Source organism: Arachis hypogaea, chromosome 16, assembly GCF_003086295.3.
Source record: "Arachis hypogaea cultivar Tifrunner chromosome 16, arahy.Tifrunner.gnm2.J5K5, whole genome shotgun sequence".
Lineage (NCBI taxonomy): Eukaryota > Viridiplantae > Streptophyta > Magnoliopsida > Fabales > Fabaceae > Arachis > Arachis hypogaea.
Window position 1 is genome coordinate 149,105,943 of NC_092051.1, and position 22,231 is coordinate 149,128,173.

At 28.9% G+C, this 22,231-nt stretch overlaps 2 protein-coding genes across 2 annotated transcripts; both read left to right on the top strand.

Moving 5' to 3' along the window:
• The first annotated feature begins 8,384 nt into the window (after positions 1-8,384).
• Positions 8,385-11,473, top strand: LOC112697815 (WUSCHEL-related homeobox 4-like). Its single transcript, XM_025751150.3, has 3 exons — positions 8,385-8,925; positions 9,781-10,113; positions 10,938-11,473. The coding sequence occupies exons 1-3, from the start codon at positions 8,623-8,625 to the stop codon at positions 11,100-11,102; spliced, it is 801 nt and encodes a 266-aa protein (XP_025606935.1). The 5' UTR covers positions 8,385-8,622; the 3' UTR covers positions 11,103-11,473.
• Positions 11,474-16,783: 5,310 nt separating this feature from the next.
• On the top strand, positions 16,784-21,751 carry LOC112697816 (polyadenylate-binding protein 2-like). Its single transcript, XM_025751151.3, has 9 exons — positions 16,784-17,402; positions 18,092-18,210; positions 18,715-19,371; positions 19,459-19,536; positions 19,616-19,705; positions 20,255-20,392; positions 20,651-20,818; positions 20,907-21,110; positions 21,257-21,751. The coding sequence occupies exons 1-9, from the start codon at positions 17,117-17,119 to the stop codon at positions 21,494-21,496; spliced, it is 1,980 nt and encodes a 659-aa protein (XP_025606936.1). The 5' UTR covers positions 16,784-17,116; the 3' UTR covers positions 21,497-21,751.
• Positions 21,752-22,231: the final 480 nt, after the last annotated feature.

Below are 22,231 nucleotides of genomic sequence, written 5' to 3' on the forward strand. Positions count from 1 at the left end.
ACATAATAACATACAGATAATTATTAATAGCTATATATCCATTGAAGTGAAACCAAGTGTCTCATTGATGTGGCTTCTTTCGTTATCTTTGCTTTCTTTTTTCTTTTATATTTTGTTGAGTTTACATGCTTATTCCAACCCTTCCTACCTGTCACAAAGAAAATTGTGTATGCTTTAATTTGAGATTTACTATAATGTGGTTATTATTAACTTGTTATATTATAATACATCTATCCTCCATTCTTTATTACTAGAAATGTGGGACATATATTCCTCACTGCCAGAGAGTATTGATTATGAGATTACAAAAAAAAAAAAAAAAAAACTCATATTAACGAATTTCATATGTCCCACATTAAATAATAATAACATAAATAAAATAGTAAATTGATATATACAAATTTAATTCATTAGTTTAATTAATTATGATTTATATTATATAATTCGACCATACTAATTCAGTAATAAGTTCAATCACTGATTTAGTTAAATTTTTTGAAAATAATAAAAGAATTTTTACTAAAAACTTCTATTCTTTTAGTAAAATTTCAATTGACTTATTATGGCACTATAACAAATACAAAAAATAATGACAAAAAATTGACAGTCACTTTTAAAATTGTCTTAAATTAGCGGAATAACAACAGTTATAGTAACAATTTTGCTTTTGCTGCAAAATTAATCAAGATAGCGGCAGTTTAGATAGTTCTAATCGTTGCACACCAATTTATTGAATTTATTAAATTAAAGATATGCACACCTTTTTCAACGAAAACAAGTATTTTTCTTTATTTTTGTGCGAACACATACAAGTGTGTAAAAGCACAAACTACACCTCTGCGAATCCTTATCGCCGTGTAGTTCCTCTCCGTCAGTTCTAATTGTTACATCCTTTCTTTTGCTGTGTTCATCACTGATTTGCTCCTTTCTCATTCTAACACTGATTTCCATTCTTAAGTTTGCTCAAGTTTTCTGATTCAAATTAATGATATCAAAAAGTTATTTCTTTTTATTTGTTCAGTTTTTTTTTCATTAATTAGTTTTAATTCTATCCCATTTTCTTTTTTATTTGATTTCAATTTATTCTTTTCTTTTGTTTTTGTTCTTGCCAATAACACATGACAATAGCGGACAAAGGAAAATCTAGTTCGCCGAAACGCACTAAAAATTTAATTAGTTATATATGTATTTGTGCGGTTTAAAATCGTTGTTATTATTAGAATAAACCGTCGCTATTTTGTGTGTTTGCTATAGTGTGACAAGTTATTTTTAAGTATAAAATTTATAAAATAACTTATTTTTATATATAATTTCAGTTAAATCAAATAATAAATTAAACGAAGATGAAACTTTAGTATTAAAATCCAAACACTCATAATTCAATAGAAAAAGTGTTACCATAACCCTACGATAAATAGTTAATTAGGGTTAGAATAATGAAAGCCTATAAATATATGGATATATGCTGTATGCAAGTAGGCAAGGGAAAAAAATAGCATATATTATATTGGCGGGAGAAAAAAAAGGGAAAAAGAAAAAAAGAAAAAAATGGCATATTGTCGTGATTGAAGGGTGATGATGTGAATGTGGTGCAATCAGATACGAGAACTGTTATTATGTGAGGCCAAAAAACATCTCTAATATTATTGTCAACTTTGAAATCATTATTATAAGATTTTGACGTTCATATATGGACATTATTTGGCATCAAATCAAAATAAAAGGGTCATCCTTCAAAACCAAACCTCTCCATAATTAGTAATCTGGCCAAAGTGAGAGATTCAAATATGATCATCAACTTATTGTATGATTTTAACGTGCACATTTAATTAATGTTCTGATTCTTATGTAAATTATTTTATAATTTTAATTATATAATTATTTTAAGTTAGTATTTAAATTGATTTTATTACACTAGCTATAAATTAAACATGTGTATTGTTTAAGTAAATTATTTAAATTGATTTAATTAATCTTTTTAAAAATTTATTATTATTTAATTAATTTAAATACATACTTTCATATACAGTTGTTCAAAAAATTAAAAAAGTTACTTATTTTTTATTTTCTCTCTCATTTAAAGACTGAATAAAAGACAATTTTTAAAGGATACTTAGTTACACTGTTTTTATTATAATAAAAAACAGTTATCATCTTTTTAAAATTTGATAACATATAAAAAATACTTTAATTTAATTTCCAGCTATATTTAGGCTGCAGTTAGTTAATGTTTAATTTTTCAGAAAGAAAAAAAAAAGAACATATTGATGATGATGCAAGTTATTAATTTATTTTTTTATTTTATATATTAGATTTACATTTTTCGGTGTGTGGAAAGATATAAAAATAATATTCTTTGGTTTTATTTTTTATATATAAAAAATGGGCATTTTATTAGACTGCTTTTATAATAGTCAAACACATACATAACAAAATAAAAAGCTAAAAGTCTGCCTATATTTTTGGTTATTAAGACTTGAAGACACTGAAAACCTAACAAAGAACAATTACAGAAGAGTTGGTAAAAAGAAGAAGAAAACAAAAGACAGAAGAAAAAATGAGCTGGTGACCAACTCATTATATAGATTCATATATTTATTTATATATATTAATAATTAACAATTATTACATTTTTCTATATTTATTTACATATAATTTAATTTGAAATATAAACTAACATCAATTAAAAAATGAATTATTAATTCTTTAACATGGGGAAAAAAGAAAAAGAAAAAGAAAATAATTATTTCAATGAGATGAACATGAAAGTCACATTATCATAGCTTCTAACTTTTTGTTGGAAATCCCTTTTTGTTACCTCCAAAAATTTAAAGTGCTTTTCAATATTTCAAAGGGAACCATCGATCTAACTTTTTATTAAAGCTAGCTTCTTCAATGATATCTAGGAGTCTAATCACACAACATTATACATATATATTCTTCTAAAGAAATAAAAGGCAATAATAAAAAGATTAAAGTTATTAGTATGGTGGTTAAGTGTTTTTCCTTTTTCCTTTTAATTTTTCCGGAGCCTTATAATTCCTCTCCCTATATCTAATTAATTGCATGAAGATTTTATACCCCACCTTCATCACAATATCTCATGTTTCTTTGCATCACTTATATAAATTAAAGTAACTATTATATACATATCACAAACCGTATCTACTTTACCATTCAGATAATGTAATTAACTAACTATTTTTAAATCCGTTTATTGGTCTAACTTGAAGGCCAATAATATTATGAGTAGTTGGTAAAAGATTCCATCAATACTATATTAAGTGAATCTTGGGGTTTTTTAAATTGATCAAGGGAAAATTTGAATAGAAAATGGTTTTAGTTAAATGCCATCATACTACAAGCGGGCGCTACATGGCGGCAATTTTTTTATGATTGGCGGCGATTTTAAGTCACTGCAAAATCAAAGGCTGACGGTTCACCGGATCGCCATAGTTATTGGCGTCGGGATTGAATTTGACGACGGTTTTAAAAAATCGCTAGTATAACCACCACTGAATAAATATTTTGCGGCACGTGATTAGAAAATTGCCGCTAAATGTGAGTTATAGAATTTGCTTCATATTCACCCGACAGTTTCGAACCCGTCGCTATTTATGAATTTAAAGTTGATGTTATGTGGGTTTAATTTCAGCCATTAGAACATTTTGAACTAAAACCCTTATAAATTTATTTTTTTTTATTTTAAACTCTAAACTCTAAAATTAATAAGAATTATCTTAAAATTTGTTTAGTACGTAGGAGTTTGTTTTGGAATAAAAGACAAAAAAAAGTGAAGAGAAAAATTTAAAGTATAACTCTTATTATTATATTCTATAAGAATAAGTATAGAGAATAAATTTTTAATTAGTTGATATTAGTTAAATTTTTGTTATAATTTTTTAACTCTAATTTTTTAGAGAATTTAAATTTTAGAACTAAAGTTTATTGTTTAGAATTTATTATTCAGACTTTAAAATTTAAAACTAAGAATAAAAATAAATTGATATTTATGGAAAAAGAATTGACTTCTTAGTAAACCCATTTTATAATTCAATCCTGATTTTACTTTTATCATTTTGTCTCCAAAATTAAAATTCTCAAGAATATATACAATTACAAGTTTGTTGAATTCTTTACTACCAATTGTGTAAAATTTTGTTGGGTAAAAGAATTTAACTGATTAGTAGACAACATAATTGGTTGGAATAGGAAAGATTTTGTTTTGGAGTTTGGAGAGTGAGACTCACACATACCTCAAATTGGTTAGCCAAGTGGCTAGCAAGGTAGCATAAGCATTCATTCATAATCATCATCATCATTGCCATTGTTGGAGTAAAAAATATATATAAATGGAATAATGATTCACACTTCCTCTTGCAGGTGCATGTGTGTATGATTGTGATGATTGGTGATAATTTATTTTGACTAAAACACGTGTGTACAATCGTGCAACAATGTTGAATGGCACGTGTGGTAAATTACTTGATTAATTGGTTAATAATAATAATAATTAAGGTTTTAATTACTTTATTACTTTTGAAATGTTTTCACATGCGATGAGCCAAATTTGCCAGCTGCACTCAAAATTCAATCATATGCTATGCGCGGGAACTGAGAATTATTATTCCCTTGCGTCATGTATTGTATTATTTCAGGTGTCACTTATTCATAAATAAAACCTATATTTTTTTATTAATTTTTTTTTAAATTCTTATATGTGTGTAAATTAGGGGTGTGTATGGATCGGGTGAAACCGGATTCGATGTGACACAGACACGACCCGAAATATATATCGGGTCTGTTTATTAAACCCGAACCCGGCCTTAGACTCGATGAAACCTATATACTTTCGGGCCACGATTATACCGGGTAAAAATCGGGCCGTTAACATTACATTACCTTGATACTTTCTTATAAGCTAGTATGTGAAAATATCCAAATTTTCAAGACTCAAACCATTATTTGACATGGTAAAATTCATTTAGAAAAATATAACAAGAACCAACTATTCTCTAAAATTAAAGCATATCCATAATCAATACTAATATTGTCTAATAACACCAAATATTTAAATCAATACAAATAACATAATATTATGCATTTGTCTAAAATCTTATGTATTTTAAACATAAAACATTAACTTGTAGTCTTATAATAACTAATAAAACAAAATATTAAGGTTTACAATACTTAAATTTCACATAAGAATAGCTATCATCAATCACTAATAACACAAAATATTAATTGTGTATGATGACCGGGCCACCGGACCAAATTTGGGTGACCCGAGCCATAGCCCAGACCCGACCCAAAATAATGACCGGGTCTATTTTTGAGACCCTTACCCAACCCTAGACCCAGTAAAATCACACCAAATTAGCCTTTAAAATGTTCGGGGCCGGGTGAGACCATGCACACCCTAGTGTAAACATACATGTTTGGATTTTGATTTTTTCTGTTTCCAACATAATAATATGAGATGGTATTCACTTTAATTTGGACCGTACCATCTTATTATTAGGGTTCATCTTTACATAATTAATTAATTAATTAATCTAATGTTGGATTTTTTTTACATATCATTTTGTTTTAATCTCATGGTAATTGAAACATACAAAATGTTATATCTAAATAACAATTTGTGGAGTATATAGTTGTCTACTATATTTAAATTTTTATTTTAATTCATTATAAATATTCTGTTATTATATTATAAAATCACATATTCTAACCATTTTAGTGGTAAAGTAGACAATTCAAATCTTAAATAACTCTTTTAAAAATACAATGGACCATCTTAATTATAGTTAGGAACTTAAATTTCTCTTGCAATCAATTTATATAAAATAGCAAATTTGATAGTGCGACAAAATATTTTGGGAGTGGATATCATGGGGATGCTTGGCCTATAAAATATGCATGGTACTAAAAATGAAGTGCGTATAAAGTTGGTTAGGGAATTGGAGAGAGAGAGTGCTACATTTCCCAAAGGAATGGGAAGGAATATAATAATGGATATTATTGTGTTTTTTATTTATTTATTTAGGTTATATTACTATATATTCTTCAAACTGTTCCAACATTCTCTGCCACTTCAAAAAGACATAGACGCCATTCATTTATTCTTTCACTCTATTGTGCGAAAATATATATATAAGAATAGATATAAAAAATCATTTTTAGTTAATTAATATTATTATAGAATTTTTTTTTAATTTATGTGTTTTACATAATTGAAAATTTTATTTAATAAGAAAATTAATTGATATTAATTAAAAAATAAATCATTATTACTCTAATAAAAAATGAAAAAGCATGTAAAATGGTTGATGGCTTCCTTATTCCATTTTCAATTTTTGGGATTGGAGGAAGGAATAAAATAACAATAATAATAATGATTTTCCTTTTCTTTCTTATACTTTCTCTCAGTCACTCAACTTTAATTGATGAGAGGGGAAAAAAAGATAGAGGGCACCGAAAAGCAATGACAGCTTATAATGATGAAAGGTGAGAAAGAAAATGAATGGATTTGACGGGCCAACACACTTACACCACATTCCATTTATCTATATTCTATCCGAAGAGTTTTAAGTGTATCGAAAACACCGATGTTTCAGTTATTTTAATCATTAATCTGAATTATAAAAAATATATATAATATATATTAATTGAAATTAATAATTAAAACAATTGAAATACTGGTATTTTTGGTACGTTTAAAATTTTCCAATTCTATCTATATATCTATATGTTCACATTCTCTCACATACTCCCTCTTAGCTTCTTTGTCTTTTTCTACGTATCATCTTCATTCATGCATGTGTCTTCTTGCATTGTTTTTACTTCTTTTTCTTAGATTGGAAAATCATGTGTTATGTGAAATTTTTTCTATTACTTTTTTTGACTTATATTTCATTGGTTTGAATAATTATTCTCTTATTACAACAAACAAACTCAAGTTTAAGATTATTTTATGAATGAATTAAAAATATAAAAATGTTATTTATAAATCAAAACCAACTATTAAAATCAATCACTAATATATTTGTATATATAAATATATATATATATATATATAATTTAATTTATTTTTAATATATATTTATATTTTAATATATATTTTATACTAGTAACTAAATTTAGAGACTAATTGTATACGTAATATAGTGATTAAAAGTAATATCAATATTTAAAATTAGATATACTTCATTGGAGATATATATAAACATGATGAAATTGTATACCAATTCAGTTATCCAACTCACTAATTCGAATATATTATTCGTTTTGACACTTTAAACTAAAACGACAATAAATAAAATATAAAATATGATTTAAATTTTATTTTTATTTTACCTACGAATTTAAATCTCCAAACTCGAATCTCTATTCACACTCTAAATTTCTCGATCTAATTCAATTCAAATCGGGTAAACTAATTTATTTTCATTCAAATATAATATTTATTAGTTAAAATGTAGGGTCGAATAGAATTAGTCTGTCATCTGAACTACTCAACCATACCCAATAATAAAATAGAACTTTTATAAATTATGTGTAACAAAAATTTTTTAAAAATACTTAACTTTGAAAAAAATATTTTAAAAATAAAAATTATATATAAAATATTTTTATAATTCACACGGGCAATGGCACAACACATAGAAATACATACAAGAGAGAAAGCAGAATATATATATACACTAAATTACTTAAATAATACTCAATAAATTATAAATTAAATGGCATAATTTTCTCATAATATACTAAACCCCACAAAATTTTTTTATCCAAGTTATCGTGCAAAAGAGAAAATTTTAAAACACTATATATTATTATAATATTACTAATAATTTAAACAGTAATAACCATTTTTAGTAATAAACATATATTTAAGCCTATCGCTATAAGGATATTTTTACTAAGTAATCCATAAATAAATTTAAAAAAAAAAAACTTTTTTTTCAGTTAGCATCAGTCCATTTTTTAAACATTATTTTATTTATTTTAAATTCTAAATTTATGTTATAAATTGTTAACTTTAAAAATCTTAAATTATAAACGGTGAAATCTAGATCTTAAAAAATAAAAAATTATTAGTTCTTATATTTTTCTTAAAATTAAATGATGTATTCTAATTTTAATAAATTAATTGGTATCCAACTCATCTAAAGTATTTGTAAGCAAAACAAAGGTCAGAATCCATTCATCGATTACCGTGAGATTGTTTTCTTTCCTTTATTTCGCAACTCCAATCTTGTTCCTGTTGATATGAATTGACACAATTGTATGTGTAACCTTTTTTTTCTTTTTCTGTTTTTAATTGAAATAATTCCCTAAGTCAACTATAACTCATCATTTGGTCTTGGTTCTTCAAGGCAAACACCTCATTTCCCACTTTCTCCCACTTTTTTTTTTTTATAAATTTTTAGTTTAAATTTATTTTCATCATCACCACCATCCCATTCCATTATTCAATTCCATCCCCTTCATTCTCTATATAATCACCAATCCACTCTTCTTGAAGAAGCTAAGTAAGTAAGGTAGTAGAATAATATTCAATCATCAAAACCTTATATTATAACCAACCATAAGATATAATAATATTTATTTATAATAATGAAGGTGCATCAATTCACACGTGGATTATGGGAGCATGAACCTTCTCTCACGCTTGGGTGCAAAAGATTACGCCCTCTTGCTCCTAAGCTTAGTAGCTATTCTTCTTCTTCTAATAATAATAATAATAATAATTCTCCTTCTTCTTCTTCTTCTCTTGCTTCTTTTGATCTTAAGAGCTTCATTAGACCTGAAAGTAGCAAACTTGGATCATCATCCTCTTCTGATGATGATAACAACATCAACAACAATAATAATATTATTAAGAGGGATCCACCTTCATCATCACCACCAGGGAGCCAGGTTTCTTCTTCTTCTTCTTTTATTTATTTATTTATTTGTTTTCCTTCTAATTCAATTATTATTCCTTCATGACATGTACGTTATCAAGTGTATATATAGTATACATTCATTATTGTATAAAAAGAATGTTTGATTATTATATATATATGTAGTACTATTGTTGTACCAATACTACTATACAGACGATTTTCAAGTGTACCGTCATATTGGTGTATCAGTGATTTTTAACCGATGATCTTAATTATATATATTATATTTTTTATAATTAAGATCAACGGTTAAAAATTATTGAAATATGACGGTACACTTGACAATTTTCCTATTATTTAACTTACATACAATGCTATATATTTTTTTTTTCTAAAGTTAGAAGTGAGACTCGAATCCGTGATTTTTAGTGAGTATGAAGAGATTATGTCATTTGAAATATAGTTCGCCGGCTATATATTCTGTGTAATGTGAGTTTAACATGTGATAAAAATAATTAAGGCAGCAATTTTCATACATTGTTCTTGTAATTGTATTTTTTATCTCCATACCAAATACATACCTTTCTCTAGGGATATTATATAAGTCAACTAGCACTATTATCTAAAAATTATATAGGCAATATATTAAAAAGAACATATCCTCTTGCTATATAAATTAAAAAAAATATATATAATTGGGTTAAATAAAAAATAATAATTTTGATGTTCTATTAGTATAAATTTTTTTTTTATCAAAAACATCTAATTTTATCATATTGTTCATATTAATAAAATAATTAACTTTAAAATCTATTATTTTAAAAATTATCGGATTAAATAACCGATTACACTGTTAATGCATTAAAATTAATTTCATTTTATTCAGGTGGAAACACATCCAGGAGGAACAAGGTGGAACCCTACACAAGAACAGATAGGGATACTTGAGATGCTCTATAGAGGTGGAATGAGAACACCAAATGCTCAACAAATAGAACAGATCACTGCTCAATTAGGCAAATACGGCAAGATTGAGGGTAAAAATGTCTTCTATTGGTTCCAAAACCACAAAGCACGTGAGAGACAAAAGCAGAAGCGTAACAGCCTTGGACTTTCTCATACTCCTAGAACTCCGGCCGCCGTCGCCGCCACCGCCGCAACCACAACAATAGTGTCTTCACCCACCTTTGCTGCTAGCTTAAGTTTTGAGACCTCAAGGGTATGTAACTATATATTTGTGTGTTGTTAATTATAAGGTGAAAAATCAAGTGAAATCTACTTCACGTAAAGTTAATATCTGAGAGCCGTGAGATAAAAGTTTAGTTAATTCAGTCAAATCATTTAACGGCTCTCAGATATCAACTTCACGTGAAGTCGACTGCACCTGAGTTTTCGCCTAATTATAAACTAGAAATGACATGCAATTTTGTTTTTACTATTGTTGGAGTGCAATACTTTCAATCCTTATTCGGATAATGGTGACTAATAAGAATATATAGTAGGGGTAAATTTGTCATTTTATTCTAAAATTTTTCAATGGACTATTATTTCAATTATCTCCTATATATTTTTTTTAGTTAGAAAAAATAAATGTTAATTGTTTCTTTAAGCAAATTAATGGATATTTTATTTCATGAATGAACATAATCTATGAAAAAATATTATGTATTTAATCTTTGAACAAAATTAAAGAAATTTTAATTTCGAAACAAGTCACTCCAAATTAAAATATAATATTTATTATTTTACTAACTATATATGTACTTAATTAAGTTAATATTAGTTTAAGTTTATTTAAAGCTAAATTAGTAGAACTTCATTATTAGAGACTAATACCAATATCTTACCGTAATACTAGGAAAATAAAAAAAAACAGTCAGAACTTGCCTTATTTAGAATTCATTAATTGTCGCAACAATTAATGAATGCTAAATAAAGCAAGTTATAGCTGTTTTTGACTATTTTTTTTGTTATGAAACATTTTCGAATATCTTATTTAGGCATAAAAATTCATGGATGTTTATGTTAAATTTTTTTGTTCAGGGAGAAGTAATTGAAAGAGATCATGAAGATAGCCCTTACAAGAAGTGTAGGAGTTGGGTATTTGAGTATATGGAAGATCAAAGTTGGTCATCATCATCATCATCTAGCAAAGAGGAGGAACATAAAACCCTAGAGCTTTTCCCATTGCACCCGGAGGGCAGATGAAAGGGTTTGATTCACAATTTTAAAGAAAAAAAATCTTATGTGGTCATGAAATATTAAATGAAACATGTTATATATGCTTTTTAATCAATTACTTATTAGATATCATGTTCATAAGTGATTGATTAATTAGAGCATATACCCAATTTGATAATTCATGATCATATAGAGAATTTTATTTTATTTTATTTTTTTATATTGACTTTTGTTCCGAACCCTAGGTAGCTAGATTTGAATGTATTTGCTTCAGTTTCTAATTTCTTTAATTGTGTTGGGAATGAAGAATTGAAGGACAAATTAATTAGTTGTCTACCATGTGTACTATTTAATTTAATTTCCTACTGGATGCAATTAATTCATGACTTTGGAACCAAGTTAACCAAAGCAATCATCAACAATTTGTCCCTATTATTTATATAAAAAATATTTAATAATAACAAAAAATTAACAAAATACAGTTAAAATTTATCTTATTTAATATTCATTAATTATTACAATAATTAATAAATATGAAATAAAATAAATTTTTTTATTTTTCTAATATTATATTATGAGAAGAGTTTCAGGTATACTGAGAATACCGATATTCCAGTTGTTTTAACCGTTGATCTGAATTATAAAAAATATATATAATATATATTAATTAAAATCAACTGTTAAAACAACTGGAACACCGGTATTTTCGGGTACACTTGATAACTTTCCTATATTATGATCCTATCTAGCTTTGTTGAATTGATTTAATTTCGGCATGGATGTTGGTGTGACCATGATGAATAGATGCTTTTAATTTTGACTATGAAGCTTGTGAATTAAAGCTTTTAGGTTAAAAGAAGATGCTATATGGACACTGAAGTCCACGCACCTACTTATTCTTCTTCTCTTCTTAGAGTCTTTAAGTCGTTAACCCTAATAACCTTTCACATGTTACTTAGGTTTCAATTTGAGAAAATAAAATAATGAAATTGAAAAATAAAAAGTTATAATAGTAGTGATGTTGTTTTTCGATATAGCTGAAATCTTTAATAATAACCACACTGGACACTCTCCACTCACCATCATAGATCTGACTTTCATAAAGTAGAGGGCACATCAAGTAACAAAAAAAACAAAGTGTTACACATGCATATATCATTTGTTTATTTATTTATTTATTTTTCATCATTGACATGCAAATTTCTTTCTATCACACAGTGTTTGTAGGGCCATTATTGGGTAAAAACACCATCATGAGAATTAGGACTTTGGAGCCAAAAAGGAAGTTCCACAATTTGAAAATATAGATTAATTAATCATCAAATGGCCCTTTATTATTAACTAAGCATATTTATCTACGTGGTAAGTACAAATGTCTTATGTGTATGTGTTTGGGCGTGATATTTTTTAAATTTTAATATATTTTAAATATATGAAAATTTAAATTTTGTAGTTTTTTTTTTTTCAATTTTTTTAGTTTAGTTCAGATAATTGTATTAGTTATATTTTTGAAATATTTTGTTTGAAAAAATAGTTAGATTATCTTTATTTATAAAATACAGGCTAATTTTTTTGGTTATGGAGAAGGGACAGGTGTTGTGCCGGGTTATGGAATGAGGGGGTGCTACACCGAAATGTGGGACAGCTTTTGGCAAGAAGAAATCGGACCCTCCGAATTCTTTGTTTTACAAATTTTGTAAGCAAATCGGAGGGTCCGTTTTGCGTAGTATACGAAATCACCTAGAACAAATCGGACCGTGCGACATGTCCTCACCAAAACGGATGATCCGTTTTCTTTGTTGGTTTTTTTTTATTTGGTTATACTAGTCTCTAAGTCCGATTTGTGCTTATGAGAAATTCTTTTTCAATTTACAGGAAATCGGAGGGTCCGAGTTCCCATCAGTAACTCGTAGGGTCCGATTACTGTGTCCCTGACACCACAGTCCGGTAAAGCTCTCCTCCTCTCCATATCTGCGTCCTACACTAACGTTGCCTCCATAATAAAATTAATTTGCGTAAAATACACAGCTAATTTTATTATTTATTAATTTTAAGTATTAATTAATATATAAATAGATTTTGAAGTGAGTTAGAGATAAGATAAAATTTGAATTCTTTCTCTTTATTGGGAGAATTAAAATTTTTCATTTTTAATAACCAATTAATTAAAATCTCTTAAAATTTGAAATTTCTTCTAAAAAATATCCAAACATATTATTTAGTCATTAAAAATTTTAAATACTCTTTAAAATAATTTTCCTCCTTTAATTATTTCATCCAACCACGCTCTTAATTACTTGCTAAGAACAAAACAAGGTTTCCTCATCACTAAAATCACCAGAGGTCTAAGGACCCTTTAACTAAATTGTGATATATCTATCTAGCTTAGTAATCTTTCCACTAATACGACCTTCAAAAAGTACATCTTTATTTTTTTTAATTGATTCGTTTTTATCAGTTATTTTAAACTAATTAATATGCATCTAGATTTAGACGATATGTTAATTAATTTTATCAACTTTGCTTCCATTTACTTTCTTAGGTTATCCATAATGAAAAGTACTATATGTTAATGAAACTATGATATTTTGAATATTTTGACGAGAAAAATATTAGAGGGTAAGTAGAATTTATTATTTTTAGTTAGTAGTTAGTCATTAATATTTAAAATTATAGACTAAAATTATGTTGTTAAATTGCTAAATTAAAAAAAATTGTGTTAATGACTAAAAATATAATAAAATACAATAAAATTCTGATAATTTTTAAGCATTTATCTTTTGACAAAAAAATGACAAAGTCATGCATACAAATTTGGGATTTGTATTATGTTGCTTGAAAAGCTTATACAATTTTATTTCATTTATTATCTAACTCATTTCATACTTATTTTATTAAAATCGTTAAAATGCGTTAAATTTATTAGATCAGTTTATTTATTTATTTAAATGGACAAATTTTTTACTTTAAAATTAGATCCATTTAAAATTTGGATCAAATGACTGAACTCCATTAATCTGTCAGTTAAATGGGTGACTTGTTTAATTTTATTTTGCATTTAAAAAAAAATTTGGGCCAAGATTTTTTTTATTTGGTTTAAAAATCTGACTCTCCAATTAAAAAAAATATTTATTGTTTAAGGTGTTTAATTTTAAGTGATAATTTTTTGTCAAAATATTTTTTAAAAAATAAAATAAAAAGATAAACTAGTTAATCCATTTAACTTATTGAATTGACAATAAATAATTCGAGTTGAAAAATTATGGCCCATAAATAAAATAGACTTAAAACATATCAGTTCTATTTAACCCATATATTTAGATGAATCAAATTCAAACGAATTTGAGTGGTGTATTTAATAACATTATATTTTATAAGATATGATAACAATTATATAAATTTGATAAAATAATTAAAATAAAAAATTAAAGCTATTTTTTATACTTTTGGAAAAGTAAACAAAATTAATTGTTAAGAGAAATTGTCATGCGCCTGGTTATGGAAATGCCTGGGGAAGGGGGGGGTCTATCATCATTTGTGGCAGCAGCCTTTTTTGTTTGCTTTTTCTTTAATTGTACCAAAAATTAAAAATTCTTTGATGGGAATGTTCTCCATTATTTCATGTCACCTCTGACGTCTCTAATTCTCTATCTTTTTCTCAACAAAGCATTTTAGTTTTAGTTTTGTTTTCTTATCACAACTTAAATAATAATTTTAAATTTAATTAATTTAGATTAATTGAATGATTAAATTAATCGTTTAAATAAATAATAAAATTTGAATTTTATTTTGTACGTGTAATAATTTATTGACTAATAATAAATTTTGAAATAGAGCTGGTTTGACTGTACTAAAATTAACCTAATAATTATAATACTTACATTAGATATACATATAAATTTATATAGTAGGCATACCTATATAAAAATATACTTAAAATTAAAAATAAAAGGGAAAATAACGATTACAAATCCCAATTCTTATTATACGCGTATAGATACAGATGTAGATTACAGTAATATACTTGAGTTTGAACAAAATATATGTTATAATAAGATCCAAATAAAGAAAAAGAAATAGGGAACTACACGATGGAGATACTGAGAAGTTTGAATAGGTAAAGGTTATTGCAGGGTGTGGGTCAAAGGTCAACATTTGAAGGCTTGAATATCGCTAATTCTTTTTATATTATTCAACATACGTATACAGATTCAAAAGTTACGTTCATCATGAAATTCATGATGCAACACTTGGAGGACTTCAGAATAATAATTCAATGGATGGAGAAGAATTTAATGCTATGGTTTCTTGCATAACCATGCCGCACTCTTAAATTGTGTTTGTTTGGAGACACAAGATATTAAAACAGAAATATAAAAATATAAAATTATATTTAATAGATAAAATATAAATAAAAATATTATATTTAAAAATATTACATTAATATATTTTATATTTATTTTAATAAAAAAATAAAAAATACTAACAAAAAATATAATTATTTTTTATTATTTTTATTATTTTTTTATAATTATATATTTTTATTATTATATATTTTTTTAAATTTTTTAAATAAAAATAAATGAGAATAAATTAGACTTTTATAATTTATTTTAATTTATTAACAAATAAAATATAAAAATATTAATTTTTGTCTCTCTGTCCTTTGGAAAATATTAGATAGAAAAAACAAAATAGCTAAAACTTGCTTTATTTAGTATTTATTAATTGTCGTAATAATTAATAAATGCTAAATAAGATAAATTATAATTGTTTTTGGCTGATTTTCTTTGATTATCAAATATTTTTACTGTTCTTTATGTCTTATTCTCAGTGTCTTGTCTTATCATATTCTTAGAATGCAGCCCTAATACATTGCAAATCACATTTCAGTGCTACTTTGTGATTTTAAAAAACAATCTTATATCAAAATTTCACGACATGTATCAAATTCAAACCACTAAAGTTGAACCAAAAAAGAAAATTATATCATTCAAGTTGGATCAATTTGTTTAACTCAGGATAACTATTTTTTTTTCTTTTTAATAAAAAATCAACATCGATTCAAATCGAGCAAAACCAAACCACGAGCTCATACACAAATTATATATATTTGAAAGAACCCGTCAACTTAAATTTTAGAATAAATTATTTTATAGTTCAACTAGGAATAAACTTTCTTAGGTTAATATCAGTTAAATTGTTTACAATTATATTTTTTTAATCTTATATCTTGATTTCTGAATCTGACATCTTAAACCTTCAAAAAATAAGAAATAAAAAAATTTAAAATAAAAAAGCTAATATTAATTAATTAAAAGTTAATTCTCTAACTTATTCTTTATTTTAACCATTATTCAACCAACTTTATCTTTTTCTATCTTTCTCTTTTTGTTATATTTGGTTAGTTAAAAATATATTGTGTTTGAAATTTTGTTAACTAATTATTAACCAAAAAAAAAAAATCTCTAATTAAATCACCTTTTAAATTCTTTTTTTTTTTGGTTTACAAAATCTCAAATCTATTGAGACAAGGAAACTAAATTCTTCTTGGTCACAATATTATGAAACTTAAAAATAAAAATGTGTCCGAAATTTTAAAGCCCATTAAATTTCCATGGTTGAACAACATGGGCAAACATGGAAGCCCATAAAAAGCCCACACAAGAAAGCCCGCAAAAAACGTTAGGGTTTTCCCGCAAAACCGCAGAGGAGTATATAACGCACTCATACTGACGTGTACTACAGTTGCGGTGCAGCTCACTCTGCCCTCCCCTTTTCCAAACCTTTCCAAATTCCCCAAAAAAAAAAAACAAAAAAATAAAAAACCCCAAAAAATAATAACCTAACTCGGTTTCTTCGCCGCCGTCAATCTCCTTACGCCACCGCTTCCGTTCCGATATCCGGCGGCCCTATCCTTACCCTAGTCAACCCTACTACCCTATCCAAAATCCAAAAAACAGAAAATTATTACAGAGAATCAGTCTTGAATTGTTAGGGTTATTAGTTATTATTTCATTTAAATTTTTTGATCTGAGGTGATGGCGCAGATTCAGGTGCAGCACCAGAGCGCGGTTTCGGCTCCACCGCAGAACGGCGTCGCAGCCGCTCCTTCGCCGCCGCTGCCGGCGGGTGCTGCGAATGGGACGAACCAGTTTGTTACGACGTCGTTGTACGTCGGGGATCTGGACCCTGAGGTTGACGAGAGGCACCTCTACGATTTGTTCAACCAGGTCGGGCAAGTGGTTTCGGTTCGTGTCTGCAGTGATTTGACCACTCGCCGATCGCTCGGTTACGGTTACGTTAATTACAGTAACCCTCAGGATGGTTAGTTCTCTCGTACACACAATTCGTTTTGTTGTTTTATTTGTTGGAAACGCTAATTGAATATGGCTTTTGGGGTTGAATAATGAATATCTTTGGTGTGATTGGGTTAGCCGTGAAAAATATTTTTTTTTTCGGTAATTGATTATAGGTTTATTTTTTTTAAGGTAGCGTGTTTGGATTGTGTTAAAAAAATTGCCTTTTAATCACGTTATTAAAGGGGGAAACAGGTCTGCTGCTTTTTGGTAAATTTCAAAATAAAATGTGATGATAATTTGTAGGTTTTATTTAGCGTTGACGTTGTAAAAATAGCTAGTTGAATGTTTATATGAATTCATCAAGTGTATTTTATTAATAGCTTTTTAGACAAAGAAGCTGCTTTGTGAATAGAGACTTAATGTGCCTTAATATTTGGGTTAATGTATTTTCACCTTCAAAAGGGAATAAACGCAATAGTTTATTGTCATCTTTTAAAAAATAAAACTATTTATACTGAATTTCCTATTACTGGACATGCTTTGGGCGTAACTAAGTTTGTGTTTCCAATGATTTATAGCTCAAATGACATAGTCTCCCAAATGACATAGTCTCCCGATACTCATCTAAGATGTTGCGGGTTCGAGTCTCCCTATCTTCGGTAAAAAATACTAAGTTTGTGTCTTGTGCGCTTTTGTTTTATTCATTTTTTACAGCTGCACGAGCAATAGATGTACTGAATTTCACTCCACTGAACAACAAGCCCATTAGGATCATGTATTCTCATCGGGATCCTAGCATTCGCAAGAGTGGGACTGCAAACATTTTTATCAAGGTGACTTTCGTTATTTGATTAGAAAAAAGAAAATCAGTGATCATTCTTTTGAAGAATAAATAGTTTCTGAAAATTAATCAAAACCAAACATTTGCATATTCTTGGAATTAGTATATATATAAAATATACAATATAATAGTAGTTGAAAATACAAATTTGAATACCCCTCCCCCCCCCCCCCCCCCACCACCACCACCCCCATTTTTGTGTTTGCCGGTTTATGGGGTTGGGATTGTTCGTGACTATATCAGGATTGGGGCACAATGCAATGGAGGAAGGGGGTTGGTGTGAAACTAGGATAAATATCTAGGAACAAGATTGAATAAAGAAATTTGGGTAGTAAACAGTAAGCGGTTATCATAATCATTCAACTGTGAAGCTTCCTGTTCTCTTAATTAGTGCCTCTTAATGAGCTGTGGCTCGTTAATTAAGTTTTGGTTATCTATTGTTTCTGTGTCGTATTTTATTTTTGAATCTTATAATTTCCTGATTTTTGATGTGCAGAATTTGGATAAGGCAATTGATCACAAAGCTTTACATGATACTTTTTCTTCTTTTGGACATATTCTTTCTTGCAAAATAGCGACTGATGCTTCTGGCCAGTCAAAAGGCTACGGTTTTGTTCAATTCGACACCGAGGAGTCTGCACAGAATGCAATCGATAAGTTAAATGGCATGCTGATCAATGATAAGCAGGTCTATGTGGGTCATTTCTTACGTAAGCAAGATAGAGATAATGCTTTGGGTAAGACGACATTCAATAATGTCTATGTGAAAAACCTGTCTGAGTCGGTGACAGATGATGACTTGAAGAAAATTTTTGGAGAGTATGGGACAATCACTAGTGCTGTAGTAATGAGAGATGCAGATGGTAAATCAAAGTGTTTTGGGTTTGTTAATTTTGAAAACCCAGAAGATGCTGCCAAAGCTGTTGAGTCACTCAATGGAAAGAAAATTGATGACAAGGAGTGGTATGTTGGAAAAGCCCAGAAAAAATCTGAGCGAGAGAATGAGCTGAGAAGACGGTTTGAGCAAACTGTTAAAGAATCTGTTGATAAATACCAAGGTGTGAACTTGTATCTCAAGAACTTGGATGATACCATCAATGATGAAAAGCTAAGAGAACTCTTCTCCGAGTTTGGTTCAATAACCTCTTGCAAGGTGTGCCAGTAGGAAATGTTCTCCTTGAAGCTTATTTGTCTTATCCATCTTGTTGGCAGCGAGAATTTATTGATGTATTTTATGCAGGTTATGCGCGATCCAAATGGAATCAGTAGAGGATCAGGATTTGTTTCATTTTCAACTCCTGAGGAAGCATCTCGAGCTGTAAGTATCAAGCTATTTGTTGTTATTCTTTTGTATCTTTTATATGGCGAATTCTTTTCAAATCTGTTGGTACATGTAGCTTACGGAGATGAATGGTAAAATGATTGCTGGGAAGCCTCTGTACGTTGCCCTTGCTCAGAGAAAGGAAGAGAGAAGAGCTAGGTTACAGGTAACGGTATATCAGTAGTTATTTTTATGCTTTAAGAATACACTGATGAGATGCAATTATTCTCCTTTTTTGGCCATTAAATGGTGATTATTTCGTATACTTCTCTGTTAATTTCAATGTTGTTAGATTGGTAAAGGTAGATAAATTTGTAGAAAAAGTCATCTTGAGAGTTTGATGTTTTGGTTCTTCAGAGCACGTAGATGAGATTGTTGGCTTGGATGCGTGAGTCTGTATAATAAAAGATAAATTATTTTTGGATGTGTTAGTGAGGAAATAAAAGTTGTACATAATTGTTCATCTGTTGTTTGAATATGACCAAAAAGACCAGTAGGATCCCTGATATTATCAAATTAAAGAGCATGTAGAACTAAATGGCTTCAGTAGATATGCTTAATTTATTTGATTCATTTCATGTATGTATTGATCCCCCCTTAAAAGTTGTTGCAAGCTTTGGTGACGAGTGTTTTCCTTTAAGCTTGGATTTGGCACGGTGTTCCATATTCAGTTATTTTCTGATCACTGCATTACTGTAATTTTGATTTCTTGAAGGCACAATTTTCACAAATGAGGCCTGTTGCGATGACACCTTCTGTTGCACCACGGATGCCACTTTATCCTCCTGGTGCTCCTGGTTTAGGGCAACAATTTTTGTACGGGCAAGGACCCCCAGCCATGATTCCCCCACAGGTAATTCCTTACAAGTTACAAGTTGTATATTCCTCTTTTGATATCATGTAATAGAAAATTTCTTTGTTGAAATTCATAACTTGAATTAATGTAGAGATGGAATTTAATATTGGCTTCGAAATTATTCGTATTCGAGTTTATTCACTTTGTTGTGCTCAAGGGGATACTGTCATGTAGTATTACTGTAGGAAATGTGTTTTGTTTAAACTCTAGTTTCAGGAATGACAGTTAATCATTGGTCTTTTGTAATAAATACAGGCTGGATTTGGCTACCAGCAGCAACTTGTTCCTGGGATGAGGCCCGGTGGTGCTCCAATGCCTAGCTTCTTTGTTCCAATGGTTCAGCAGGGTCAGCGCCCAGGTGGACGACGAGGAGCTGGTCCTGTGCAACAACCTCAGCAGACAGTGCCAATGATGCAGCAACAGGTTTGCTTTAGCTGAACTAAACAAGTTTTTCTAAAACAAGCTTGCTGTTTTATATAACTTATTTTTCTCTATCAATTTGTTTCCTCAGTTGCTTCCAAGGGGACGCTATATGCGTTACCCTCCTGGGGGTCGCAATATGCAAGATGTTCCACTCCCAGGGGTTGCTGGAGGAATGTTGTCAGTCCCCTATGACATAGGTGGTCTTCCAATCCGCGATGGTGTAGGGCAGCCAGTTGGAATTCAGGCCTTGGCTACTGCTCTTGCAAATGCTCCTCCGGAACAGCAGAGGACTGTAAGTCCGATTTCCTGCAGCAGTGCAACTTCTTTAGCACATTTGTTTGGAATTCTTAGTTGCATGTGCACAATTCTTATGGTTATACTAATTATTTCACACAACCAAGAAAAGAAAAACTAATTATTTCTCGTGAATGTTCCTAGATGCTTGGTGAAGCTTTGTACCCGCTAGTGGACCAGCTGGAGCATGATGCAGCTGCTAAAGTTACAGGCATGCTATTGGAGATGGATCAGCCAGAGGTATTGCACCTGATTGAATCACCAGATGCTCTCAAGGCGAAAGTTGCCGAAGCAATGGATGTGTTGAGAAATGTTTCTCAACAAGCCAACGCCCCTGCTGATCAACTAGCCTCACTCTCCTTGAATGAGAATCTTGTCTCTTAGATTTTTTTTAATTCAGTTTACTTTAGGCAATAAACCCTACACTGGTCATCACTATCTGCTTTTGTTCCAGTTTTAAGGTCTTAGATTGGTGATTTCGGTCAGTACTAAGGAATCTTTTCATGTTCTTTGCAGTTTTTTGTCTCTGGCTTGTTTCTAGGATTAGCAAACTTGCTGGATTATTTAGTTTTTGGATTTATTTATGGGTTGTCTTGTTTGTGGATTTATATTTATATCAGTTGTACTGGATTGTTTGAAGGTGTTGTGTTAATTTTTGTTTTCGATTAATTGCTCCGCTCTATTTCAGTGTTAACTGTGAATTTTGACAGTTCAAGGCACGAGATAGATACATTGTAGGCGTCTTTCATTGAAAGAAAGAATTTCGTTTCCGATAAAACTTTTTTTGGGCTCATGACCTGAGTGTCATAGAAATAATGAATTAAATTGTCAGAGATGCCTAATAGAGTAATAATAAAAGTGGAAAATATTTTACACAAACAAAACATGACCCCGAGGAAGAATGTCCATGGGATCAAAGTCTTGATCATTTTCCTGTGAAACATTGTGGCTTCTTAAGGCTATGTAAAACAAAGCAATGTTTCTACGTCAATGCAATACAATACACCAGCTCGGAATTGAAATAACATGCAATAGGGAAGGGCACAGCTTAAGCAGGGTTTGTGATCCTTTCTCAACAGAGTAGGTTGATGACCAATGCAGATTGCAAACTACTTGATG

Coding starts and splice junctions, on each gene's coding strand:
- LOC112697816 (XM_025751151.3), top strand. CDS start 17,117: ATGGCGCAGATTCAGGTGCAGCACCAGAGCGCGGTTTCGGCTCCACCG. Junction 19,372..19,458: donor GTTCAATAACCTCTTGCAAG/GTGTGCCAGTAG, acceptor TATTTTATGCAG/GTTATGCGCGATCCAAATGG. Junction 20,819..20,906: donor TGCCAATGATGCAGCAACAG/GTTTGCTTTAGC, acceptor TTGTTTCCTCAG/TTGCTTCCAAGGGGACGCTA.
- LOC112697815 (XM_025751150.3), top strand. CDS start 8,623: ATGAAGGTGCATCAATTCACACGTGGATTATGGGAGCATGAACCTTCT. Junction 8,926..9,780: donor CATCACCACCAGGGAGCCAG/GTTTCTTCTTCT, acceptor CATTTTATTCAG/GTGGAAACACATCCAGGAGG. Junction 10,114..10,937: donor TAAGTTTTGAGACCTCAAGG/GTATGTAACTAT, acceptor TTTTTTGTTCAG/GGAGAAGTAATTGAAAGAGA.